This window comes from Podarcis cretensis, assembly GCF_951804945.1.
Source record: "Podarcis cretensis genome assembly, chromosome: 5".
Classification (NCBI taxonomy): domain Eukaryota; kingdom Metazoa; phylum Chordata; class Lepidosauria; order Squamata; family Lacertidae; genus Podarcis; species Podarcis cretensis.
In genome coordinates, this window is record NC_137174.1 from 32675643 (window position 1) to 32687897 (window position 12255).

The window sequence follows — 12255 nt, forward strand, 5'->3', positions numbered from 1 at the left end:
TCTGCAATCAACAAGGGTGTCCAAATTTAAACAAACAGCAAAAATAATACAGGCAATTTTCTCCAGTAATGAAACTGAACACCCCACCTGCCCGGCTTTCAGACAAATGGGCTATTTTCTCAAGGACAGCTTTCTTGCAGCACTTACCAGCGCCCCGGCAATGGGGTCCAAGAGCTTCTTAGCAAAGCTTGATAGCAACGTGTGAGTTTATACAGGCTGAAACACATTTTTTCACACAGCTAAATAGGCAATCATGGAGCAGGCCTTTGAGCCTTGCCAGCCTTTCAAATAAGTGGAAGAGTGACAGACAAGTTAATACAGTGGGCAGGAAGGCGTAGATCACAAAGACGAATGAAAGCCTTGAGATGACCGACTAGTATTCAATGTTAAATTGATAGTATGAACTGCTGCTTTAAATTAAGGAGACAAGTTGTGCCTCTAAAGGAACAAACAAACAAACAAACAAACAAACAAACCCAGAAACGGCTTCTGAGCCCATTCCACTAGCAATTCTGGCTGGATCTCCAGTTTTGCAATTTTTTGATGAGTGGCGATGCAAAGGCTAAATGTGGAAACAGGAGGCAAGGCTTTTAGTATTCCAGGGTTCCTCACATAGGAAAGCTCATCATCTCCCATCTTGCTCATGAAAATAGGGCTGTTGGCTGATGAGCCCAGAAAGCCGCCAGCTGCCTGAAATAGCCCTCCTCTCTTTTTGCATCTGGCAGCAAGGCAACTGTATTTTATAGACTGGCTGCTGATGGAAAGTCAAACCTGGTTAAATTCACAAAGCTTCCCGGAAAGAGAAAGATGACATAGGAAAGCCTGGCTGTTTGTTGGGAACCATTATAATTAAAGTAATATTTTACAAGCATTCGAGAACTCTGTAAAAAAGCAGCTTTAAAACTATATGGGGGGGGGGGGAAACAATTCACGATGAGCAAACACTCTCATTTAAAAGGGGGGGGGGCAGATTATAAAGTGGGGCATATACATTGGAGTGCATGTACAAGTCGGGACGAAAGGATTGTGCAGAAAAGCCATAAATGCTTAGCCAAGCCTTTGAGCATTTAAAAGAAAATTAAACAAGGGCTGTCCTGCTCTTGAGCTTCCATACTCTACTCCTGTAGAGGATGCTGATAAAAGGAAAATACGGATGCAGAAACAGGCCTACCGTAGCAATCCCTCCCCCTCTCCACCCTTCCCTGGGCATATTTTGCCTTGGAACTCACGGACACCGAAAAGAATAGTACCAGCTTTGACATTTATCATATATGTCAGATTATAGTCCCCTTCCTCCACGTTCTCTTTAATAAAAAGCCCAACAATTTCAAAACAGCTTCAGGATCAGGACAAGATGAAGTGTTGAGTCAATCTGATGGGCATTTCTTGCCCCAGCAGTACTTAAAATTCTAGCCGCTGCTGATGCAAGCAGTATTGTTGCTGCTGCTTTGAAGCATCCTTGCTAAGCTGTTTTGCTGGAATGCAGGAGTTTGTTCGGGAGAGAGAAAAAGAAGCTGCAATATCCAAAGCTAATTTTTCCGGTGGTCTGCTTAGTTTCCTTCCTGAGAGATTAAAACGAAAAGGAAAATATGGAAACTGTGCGGATGCATGGCGGGAGAGGGTAGGGAGGGGGCAAAGCGATCAAGATAAATGCTGAAGGCAGAGTGCGCTCGCATTTCTGCTTAGGTATTTTTAAAGGAAAAGTTGCCATTGTTAACAGTCTTTGCCAGAGTTTGTTTTTCAGTGCAGCAACGGAAGGAATGCTGTCGTTCCATGGGAGGAGGCCTTTGTCCACAGAATACCGAATGTGATGATGCCACTTATCCGGCAGAGGCAGCACAGCAGCATTCGGGATCCTCACATCTGTGTTGCATCTGGACCATTTCTCCTGGCCCGTGGCTACTGCTTGGGCATGGCGAAATCCCACGCCGTCTCCTGAGCACATTTCCACATGGCCCTCATGAGACGTGTAAACCCCATGTCTTTGGGCTTCTCCAAGCCCCTCATAAGTCTCTGCTTCATAATGGCAACAAACTCCTTGTTGCTTAGCTCTCCGTTCCCTGTTAGAAGAGGGGTGGGGTGGGGGAAATCAGTTAAGACAATTTTAAAAAATGCTCCAAAAACCTCAGAAGGCATCAGGCAAAGAGCTCTGAGAGTAGAATTACTTTACAGCTCACCTACATTGGTTGGCTCCAGACTGTGAGAGGGATTCGAGCACACATACTGGAAAATTTAGGTTTGCAGAACTGAAGTGGATTAAAGCGCTCTCTCACCTTAGTGCAATAAATCCACTTTAAGAACAACATCATTTATTTATTTATTTATTTTGCAGTTGGGAAAGCGAGAGGCAAATGCATGATTAGCAGGAGAAGTATAAACACAGTGCAAACAAATGAGGATAAATGGTCATACGATCTTCCTGCAACTGAATCAGAATGAATACCTTGTTGGACTCAACTGGGATACAACTCAGCTTGTCTAATGCTGATGGGGTTTGCATGGAGAAAAGGTAGACAGAGAAAGGGGAACCTCCAAGCTTCCTAGACTCTCTTTGACCTAACCTGTGCTGAACTTCCGTCTGATGTTAGACTGATGCCTCTTAGGTTTGCTGACCTCATTTCCTGCTCCTCTCCTTCTTCTTCATCCCACCATGAGAAAGGAGACACCTTGTGTCTCTCTGCTGAGATCAATGACCAAGCTCGGCTGCTTTGCATCTCCAACTCAGTTAAACAGAACTAGGAACTCTGTTACTTGTATATCCTGTAATTAACTTAGCTTTCCTATTTTCCATGCTAAAAGTCTCAATGTGATTGTTTCAAAAGGTTAAGCATTCTCCTCCAAGGCGTTTCAGATTTCTGCTGATGCATATAAATTGTGTATGTTTTCAGGTTTTAGGCCCAGGGTGTAAGCAGCTTCCCTAAGCATTGTACAAACAAGATGAGGATAGAAGATAAAAAAGGCAGAACAAGTGCTTGACAGAGAATGGACATGATATTCTCTCTGTGTGCTTTGTTTAAGGAAATCAGGATGAATGCTCAATAAAGAGGTTGTCTGAAGGAGCCCGCTGACACTCATTAGTACCAGCCATTTATCACACTTTAACATGAATTTAATTGCACATCTTGTTTGTGATGTTTGAACAAGCCACAGGGTGGGTGTAGACCGTTCAAGCCTTCCTGGATTACAATGGAGGTTAAATGTGCACTGAAAGCCTTGAACACTAGCAGAAATTTCATTTTGACCCAGGGAAGCTGCCTGTCCTGTCTTGCCTTGACCTTCTGGGCTAAAAAGATGGATTTTCCTATTAGTTTGTGTCTTTATTCTCTTATGAAGATGACACTCTTCGGCTGTTGTGCAAATGTGTCATTCTTGTAAACCACAGACGAAAGAGAGAGAAAAAGGAGGGAATGTCTATTTAGAAGAACGACAGAAGAAAACTCCAAGTCTCCTATCTCAAGCCATAGCCCAGAGACCATGATATATGTAGACGCATGAGATACAGATGTCACAAGGTGATTCAAGGAGACTCCAACCCTTTAAAAACTACAAAGAACTCACATTCCACAGGCACTTTAATCAAGGCAATTCCCTGTAGACATGGAAAAGATGTTATTCCACACAGCAGTTAAGGTGGAGCAAAGTTTTTGAAAGCTTATATAGCTCACTGCCCCCACCGCAGGTAATTAAGCAGGTAATTACTGCATCAGAAGCCATGCCCAATTTACTCCCCTCTTCCTCATTTTCTAACTCCATTCAGAAGTGAAGATGCCATTTCTGACTAGGCTGAACTTGCCAGTAACTTAACTCACCTATGTCTCCATCTTAACTCTCCACAGAGCAAGGGATTACCCCCAAACACTTGCAACATAAGCCTTTTTCACGTATTATGAAAATAAGTTGTCACATGAAGTGGGGGGAAATGGGAATGAGTTTGTGCTAGCTCTGTGCTCCTCCCTCTGTTTGCACAATAACAAGTTTGAAAATAACTTCTACTCTTGTACAAGTATGATTCAGTTTATGGCTTTTCAAAAGACAGCATGCTGAGCCACACATTGGCACATCTATTGAAGCATTTACTGCCCACCAGAAGTTAACAGTTTCTGCACCCTTTTTGGACAAGTCCAGTTATTTGTTTATACGGACAGACCTGGTTCACTGAGCCTGTAACTTAGTGCTGCTCTGCTATCTTAGCCAGATATAAACTCTGTTAGCAGTGCAGATCAATTTGTATCTTTAGGGAAAGGTGAGCATCTTTCCATTGCTGATCTGATGCCGGTCTCTATGTCCTTTTAAATGTGTTTGTGGAAGGTTTGTTGTTGTTTTTATTATATATTGCATATTCTCATTTTGTATTTTTATGTTGAGAGCTGCCCTGTGATCTTTGGATGAAGGGTGGTATACAAATTTAATAAATAATAATAAAGTAACAATGATAATTTCAGCAGAATGAATCAGTAAACCAAATCCCACACACCTTGATTGGAGGGTTTGGCAGACCTGCTATCGAGACCATTGGGCCATGCTCTGACAGCTTCCCCAAGACGTGTGTACTCACAGTACAAAGGAAAAAGTATATCTTATTTCAGGTGCAGCATGGGAGCAGAAAAACCTTTTTTATGGTATTATGGCCTAGGTGGGTTTCTACACAGCCAGTGTCAGGCAAGTTTTTATATCTGAGATTCCTTTTGTGTAAGCGGGTGGCGCTGTGGTCTAAACCACAGAGCCTAGGGCTTGCAGATCAGGAGGTCGGCAGTTTGAATCCCTGTGACGGGGTGAGCTTCCGTTGCTCGGTCCCTGCTCCTGCCAACCTAGCAGTTTGAAAGCACGAAGTGCAAGTAGATAAATAGGTACCGCTCTGGCGAGAAGGTAAACAGCGTTTCCATGCCGCTGCTCTGGTTCGCCAGAAGTGGCTTAGTCATGCTGGCCATATGACCCGGAAGCTGTACGCCGGCTCCCTCAGTCAGTAAAGTGAGATGAGCGCCGCAACCCCAGAGTCATCCGTGACTGGATCTAATTGTCAGGGGTCCCTTTACCTTTTAGTTCTTCCTAGGCTTTTATCTGAACACTGGAACGGCTGGAAATAACGTTCTTCCACCTTAAGACCAAAATGTGACTGGGAAGGCAGTCTAAAATTAAGTTAAGGGGAGTTATTTCCAAAGCTTGGGGAAGGGGAGAGAAAGATGAAAGAAGAGTGAGAGAAGATGATCTTTGAGTTCTTTAGCCTTCCAAACATAACAAGCACTAATACAGAAAAGGATACTAAGCCAAGGAAAGGTGTTGGAGGTGATTAAACCAGGCACAGTAATATGAGGAAGCATAATCTTGCATGTATATTACATTACACTTGACCTGTTTGAACAAGGCTAGAATTCTTGTCTTGGACAGAGTTCCACAGATTGTTAATGCCTTGTTTGTAAGTTGATTGCCTGCTTAGATCTAGGCAGCATTTCCCTAGTCCTCAACCACAATGGGAAAGCTGCCTGCTTCAGAAAAGGGCAAGGCTAATATACAAGGGTATTTGGAGAGGGAATGATAATTCTTAACATACAAAACAGGCATCCCTTTTGCCATTCCTTTCTGAAAATCCCTGCCTCTATAGAATTCCATCAAGCTGAACTTTCTAAACAAAAATAATTCTTTAGTTCAGTGCAAGCAGTCCTTTTCATAACTGAGATAAAACCTTTAAAAAGCAATTACTGGGAGTTGGGATTAAAGGCAACACACACACAATGAAACCGTGGGCTCTTTATGAAATCGTAATTTTCTTCTTCCTACAGCACCTATGTAAATGCATGCTATGCAGCGCTGCCTCTTGGACATGCAAGAACAAACAAGTTGAAAACAGGAGTCTGCAGGAGAGCTTTCAAATGAAAAGTGCCAACACAACAATGGTGACAGTTTATTAAAATGGAAGATGGGAAAGTGCAGAAGCTTTAGCAGGAGGGATACAACGGGCAGCATGTGTTAATTTCAATCATCTCCAGGGCTGAGAATTTAAGGTTTACTTGCTGAAGATTGTAATGGGGAAGAGTCAATATTTCTCATTCTGAGAAGGGAATGTCACCAACAAGACAAGACACATTATGCATTGCCTTTGACTGCTCCACTGCCTTTGAAATCCCACTCCAATTTCCTATCACTTTTGCAGGCATGTTTGCTTCCCCCAGATCTCTTGACAAGGAAAGAAGAGACAATTTGTGCCAGCTCTAATCCTGGTGCCTTTTGCTTATCACCTGGAGTCTCACCTAAGAGAGTTTCTGTCTCTTCCAAATTATTTCTTAGCAGCAAACGGTCCCCTTGCTCACTCTGCACATAAGTCAAGGAAGGCATGATGGAAAGGAGCAATTTGGAGACCATTCAAAGAAGCTCAGCCCTTTAGGATCAACTTTCAAATCACCTTCTGCAGCATCTCTTAAAACCTTTACTGCTCACTCAGTCCTCCTCTCAAGGTAGTTTCAACATAATCCGTTTATTCTATTTGTACTGGGAATCCCAGACCTTTCTTGAAGATTTCAGCTTCTGTCACAGGGAAGCTAAGGCTACATCTCTCTTTCAAAGGATGATCCTCTCTAAAGGATCTTCCACCCCCTTGCCCACAGCATACCCTCTCTGGCTTACAAACGTGGCAGAAGTAAGAAATAGCTCCGGATTCAGAAGCCAAAGAAAAATGTAAAAACTGTCATTGCTGGATCAGGTTAAAGGTACATTGCCTAACCCAACATGGTTAGACGAGTGATCCCTGGACAAACTCTCTAGCAGGATGGCTGCAGCCACCTCATTTGTCCCGGTCCATAGTATACTACCTTTTGACATTGTCAACTATTATGCCTAATGAACACTGATGGACCTATGCAAAAATATGTCCCGACTTCTAATAAGCTATAGGAAATTGCCTAGAACCTCCTGGAAGGTCCCATAAGCCTCCTTTTTAGTAATGGCTAGTGCATACAGGGACTGATGGAGAAGGCAGAGGGACCAAGAGTAGCCAACTCCTTCTAGTTTTGTTCCCATTCTCCTCCCTGCTGAATTCTACAAGGGTGTCAGGGACTGACTGATGAGTGGGGAAGGGAGTCTGGAGTCTGACTTGGGAGAGGGGGCCAGTGATTTGTGGGGAACTGTACCAGCCAGGAGGTAAGAGTCAGAGGCAGGGGAAGCTTCAGAGCTGGAGAGAGGAAGAGGCAGGCCACCGCAAGTGAAGGGCCAGGTGCTTTCCTATTCTCCCCTGCACCAAAACCAGGAGAGAATTGAAGCAGGAAGAGCAGAAGCAAGCTTCCATGCAGGTGCAGCTTCCGGCTACGTGTGCGCAGCCTGCCGGGGGAAGGTACATAAACTGGTGGAGGGGGAGTGGTCCCCGGTCGCTGCAGCTGCTCCATAGATACTAGATCGGTGTGCGTAGCTCTCCAGAGCTGTAGAAGCGACTGTGTTACTTTTGACAATAGAGTGCTGTGTGCATTCCTTGGATGGAAAGCACCCCTGACAAAGGGCAACATGGAGACTGAGAAACCTGACAGCCAGTGTCACCCTCTGGACTAATTGCAAGGAAGTAAGGAAGCAGGCAGAGGGACGCAGGTGGCGCTGTGGGTTAAAGCCTCAGCGCCTAGGACTTGCCGACTGAAAGGTCGGCGGTTCGAATCCCTGCGGCGGGGTGCGCTCCCGCTGCTCGGTCCCAGCGCCTGCCAACCTAGCAGTTCGAAAGCACCTCCGGGTGCAAGTAGATAAATGGGGACCGCTTACCAGCGGGAAGGTAAACGGCGTTTCCGTGTGCGGCTCTGGCTCGCCAGAGCAGCGATGTCACGCTGGCCACGTGACCCGGAAGTGTCTCCGGACAGCGCTGGCCCCTGGCCTCTTAAGTGAGATGGGCGCACAACCCCAGAGTCTGTCAAGACTGGCCCGTACGGGCAGGGGTACCTTTACCTTTACCTTTTAAGGAAGCAGGCAGGTGGGGGTTGGTTGAGGGCAGGATAAGGTTGGTGGGGCAGAGTCCCATTCGCCCTAAGGAAGAAGCCTCTACGGCTCCTTTGTGAGTGAGCGTCCATTGCTTAAGAACACACACACTGTAGGAGAGAAACACCTGGTAGGACCTGGGGCACCACTCAGCCGCCAAGTTTACTGGGTGACCTTGGACCAGTCACAGCAACTCAGCCTAACCTGCCTCACAGGGATGCTGTGAGGACAAAATGGGCGGGAGGGAGTGTGGATGCCGCCTTGAACTCCTTGGAGGTAAGGTAGGATATAAATATGATAAAGAAATATTACGTGAATAAAGAATAAAACTTAGTCTTGCCTGTTAATTTTTATGGGTCAAGTATGAGCAAATCATAGAGTTGGAAGGGACTCCAAGTGGCCAACACCCTGCAATGCAGGAATTTCAACCAAAGCATCCATGACTGCCACCCTATGTTTTTATGTTCGAAAACAAAAGCTACCAAAATATTACTATTTATTATAATTCTATCCCATCCTTTCCCCCAGGGAGCTCAAGGCAGCATACATGGCTCTCTCCTGCCACACACCATTTCCCGACCTCCTTGTGGCATCTTTCAGAAGAGGGCGAAAGATGACGAGTGCCCTTAAGCCACCTGCCTGTGAGCTTTATGGCTGAGCTTGGGTCTCCACAGTTCTAGACCAAGAGGACTAACCGCTAGCCCCCAATGTGATAGAAAGAGAAGGGAAAGGGCTGCGTTTAAAATGCAAAAGCACTCACCGTCACAGTCGAATAGGGCAAACACCACATCACACACGTGGTCTGACAGCTCCACTTTCGCCACAGTCTTGGCTACCTGCTGCATAGTGTCTGAAAGATTAATGAGAACAAAATCAAAATCAGATGGCAATAAGGCAGAGGCGATGGAAGGAACACCACCTGACCCTATTGATGTCTCTAGTTGTCTTACTGCTAATGACAGCAGTCAGGATTTTCTGTCCCCCAACCCCGACTTTGCCCTGAAGGGACGAGTCCTCTTCATACCCAATACAACTGGTAGTTGGAAAATGTGCTGAAACCAGCATGTAATTTCTCATCTAACTGCAATGCTGAAGTCAATCACAGCAGATGCAGCCTGCCTGTCCTGCAGATGGGCATTTCATTACAATCCATTGGACATGGCAGTGGAGAAATCAGGAGAGCGCTAGGAGGGTCCAGCAAAGGCAATGCATAGAGCTTCGAAATCTCATATATATGCAGGCAATCCACTCCCTGGCCGCCAACATGTTCAGCAGAGCATTGACGGCTTGCTCCCAGAAGCACAAAGCTCGCCGGGAGTCTTTGCCCTTTCAGGTATCCTAACTGAATGGGTGGGAATGGTCCCCATACAAGAGGAAATCTTGGTGGGCTATACCCTGTGTTAACACATTCACATCCCAGAGCCTGCCCCTAACAACTTTTTAAATATGTAGTGACCATAGATTAAGCAATATACCACAATCAAGACAAGCTAGATGAAACTATGGGTCAAGGAGAGGGAGAAAACGAAAAATCCTAATTAATGATCAGTGAAGATACTCCTCTCCAAGGGTTTTGTCCAATGTAACTTCTACTCAGAGTAGACCTACTGAAATTACATTCATTTCAACAGGCTTGAGTTGAACTTAAGTCGTACTCTAGTATTTATTGTTCACACACACACAAACCTATCTGAAGTTGGGTAGCCTGGCTTCCTTTTTGAAATTCTAGCGGAGAGAATTCTGCCCCAAAACATCCATGGGATGCTAAAGAAAACAAGAAATGAGAAGTGAAGCCCACTCAGTTCTTACTGGACCCCACTCAGGGAAAACAGAAGTGATCCCCAAGGAAATGAGAGCACGCAACAAACATAATGTTTCATAATGTTTGCTATGTGAAGCATTAGTGATAACTGGAGAGCCAAGATGCCCAAAGACACATTGACAAACAAATTTGCCTGCAAAAATTACTGTGCAATAAATGGAATGTATTTTATGACAAATATTGAGATTCATTAAAGATTTCACATGTCATTGATTAAAAACAGGCATCCAAAAAGTAAGATAGCATATCTAGGATGAAACTTGCATCTTCAACCACTGCGGCAGCTACTTGTTATCCACACTGCTATTATCTATATAGCCCTATTCAGGCATTATTCTCTCATATGATTAATATCAAGTGAGGAGCCTGCAGCTGTTGGCCCCAACCCTGCTGTCACATCTCTTCACCCTTGTTGCCCAGGGGAAGGAATGGAGAGGGGAGACTGAGCCAGGCATATTTAAAATCCTGGGCAGTGATGGCTGATGCAGATTGGGACTGGTAAGGCAGAAAAAGCAGGGAGACCTGCAGTAGGCACAGCCAGAACTAATGAAAGGCAGAGCCAACTAAGTTTATTTTTGTTCCCATCCTCATCCCTGTTGATTTCTACAAGGAGGCCATGGAGAGGGAGGAGGAGCAAGTGCCACGCCATGGACTGGCTGTATATGGGGCAGCTCAGTTGGAAAGCTCAACCCCAAGTTGATTACAGAAACTGAAGAAACTAAAACTAGTTTCTTATAACAATGGAAAAGATCCACTGTCACATAATCTCTAGGACAATCTCTTCAGAAATGCCAATTCTGTCCCTTCGCCCTTTTCTACCCGCCTTCTCCTTTTGCTCTCCCTATCTATGATTGCTCTCATTAGTTTCCTTCGACCCACACATGTGCTAAGGAGGACGTGAGGCCAGCAGCAGAAATGCTGTTTCTCAGCAGATTTCATCACGACGAAAAGCAAAACCCTGCAGTGCCAGCCATGACCTAGCCCCCTTTGGTTTCTTCATCTTCAGTGGAGGAAAGCAGGCCAATTTCTTCCATGAGCTTAATAACCTGAAGAAGGGCTCCCTTGGTTGGCAACTTGCTCATTAGCATAATGGAAACTCCAGAGCTGCCAAGAACATCAATACTCATACTTAAAAGCACAGCCTCCGAAGAAAAATAACCCGTCTCACAGGCATATTGGTGGTTTTATCTGTGTCCCATTTTCAGGGTCAATGAACTAATTCATTTGCAATTCCTCTCCTGCTGCGTCCTCCAGGTAAGCCACTCAGTATCGCGGGGTTTCTAACTTTTATTGCAGGGTTGGGAAATCTTTGGTCCTCCAAATGTTCGTAGAACTACAACTCCCATGACCACTGGCCATGCTGACTGGAGATGATGGGAGTTGTAGTCCACCAATATCTGGCGGGCCAAAGGTTAGCCATTCCTGCTTGTTTGTTTACATCTGGTCTAGATTCACATTCACTGGAATCATATATGTACCGAGACCAGACATGTACCATTGACAAAATTATACAACCATTGCCAACTGAAGATCTAGAGTTTGGTCTCATCTACATATAGATGGAGCTTCACTCAAATCGCAACAAAACATGCAGAGTGAGCATACTGAATTGCAACCTCCTTTTAAAATGTTTAATAGCACTTGTACCTTTCTCAGCAAAAGCAATTAAACACAGACACATGAAAAAAACTGAACGTCATGCTTTACCACCACAGCCACCCAACCCTTTGGTCAGTTTCAAAACCAAAGCAGTTGTATAACCAGCGTGTGTGACCCTGGGGGTCTGTGCCCCTCTTTTACACCCACAAATGTACCACCATTACATCACAGTCTTGTTTAAAGGTAAAACAAGATGCAACCTCTATGGCACACCTTTTCTACTTTACAGATAGGTAGCCGTGTTGGTCTGCCATAGTCAAAACAAAATAAAAAAATTCCTTCCAGTAGCACCTTAAAGACCAACTAAGTTAGTTCTTGGTATGAGCTTTCGTGTGCATGCACACGAAAGCTCATACCAAGAACTAACTTAGTTGGTCTTTAAGGTGCTACTGGAAGGAATTTTTTTATTTTCTTTTCTACTTTGTACAGGAAAGAGATGGAGGGACACAAAACTCTGGAGGTTGCAGCTTCTTCTTCAACATGTACTGCACACTTAACACACTACTTTCTCAAACATCTTTAGGTGCAGCAACTGCTGGGCACGTTTCTGCGTATTTCAAAGACAAGGCAAGATGCAGTCCTGATAAAAAAACCAACTTTACACGGTCCTCTGCACATTGTTGTGACTCAGAAAATGGCAAGCCGGTGGCACTTCTGTTGGGAGCTATGAAAGGAAAAGCAACTTGGTGGCAGATCACACCCTTTGTGTACTAAAGGTCTATGGTTCAATCCCTGTTATCTTCTAGCTGCGAAAAGGACTGCGCAGCAAATGATGGGAAAGACTTCTGCAAGCAAGTTGCAACTCCGCATGGGAAAATTAGACTAGATGC

The 12255-nt window shown here is 44.8% G+C and overlaps 1 protein-coding gene across 1 annotated transcript in view; it reads right to left on the reverse strand.

Moving 5' to 3' along the window:
- Positions 1-827: 827 nt before the first annotated feature.
- Positions 828-12255, reverse strand: part of MICU1 (mitochondrial calcium uptake 1) — a 127447-nt gene continuing 116019 nt past the window's right edge. The window contains exons 11-12 of the mRNA XM_079976368.1: positions 8705-8794; positions 828-2060 (exon numbers count right to left, since the gene is read on the reverse strand). Of these exons, the coding sequence (XP_079832494.1) occupies positions 1900-2060; positions 8705-8794 (251 nt within the window). The 3' untranslated portion in view covers positions 828-1899. The remainder of the gene's footprint in view (positions 2061-8704; positions 8795-12255) is intronic.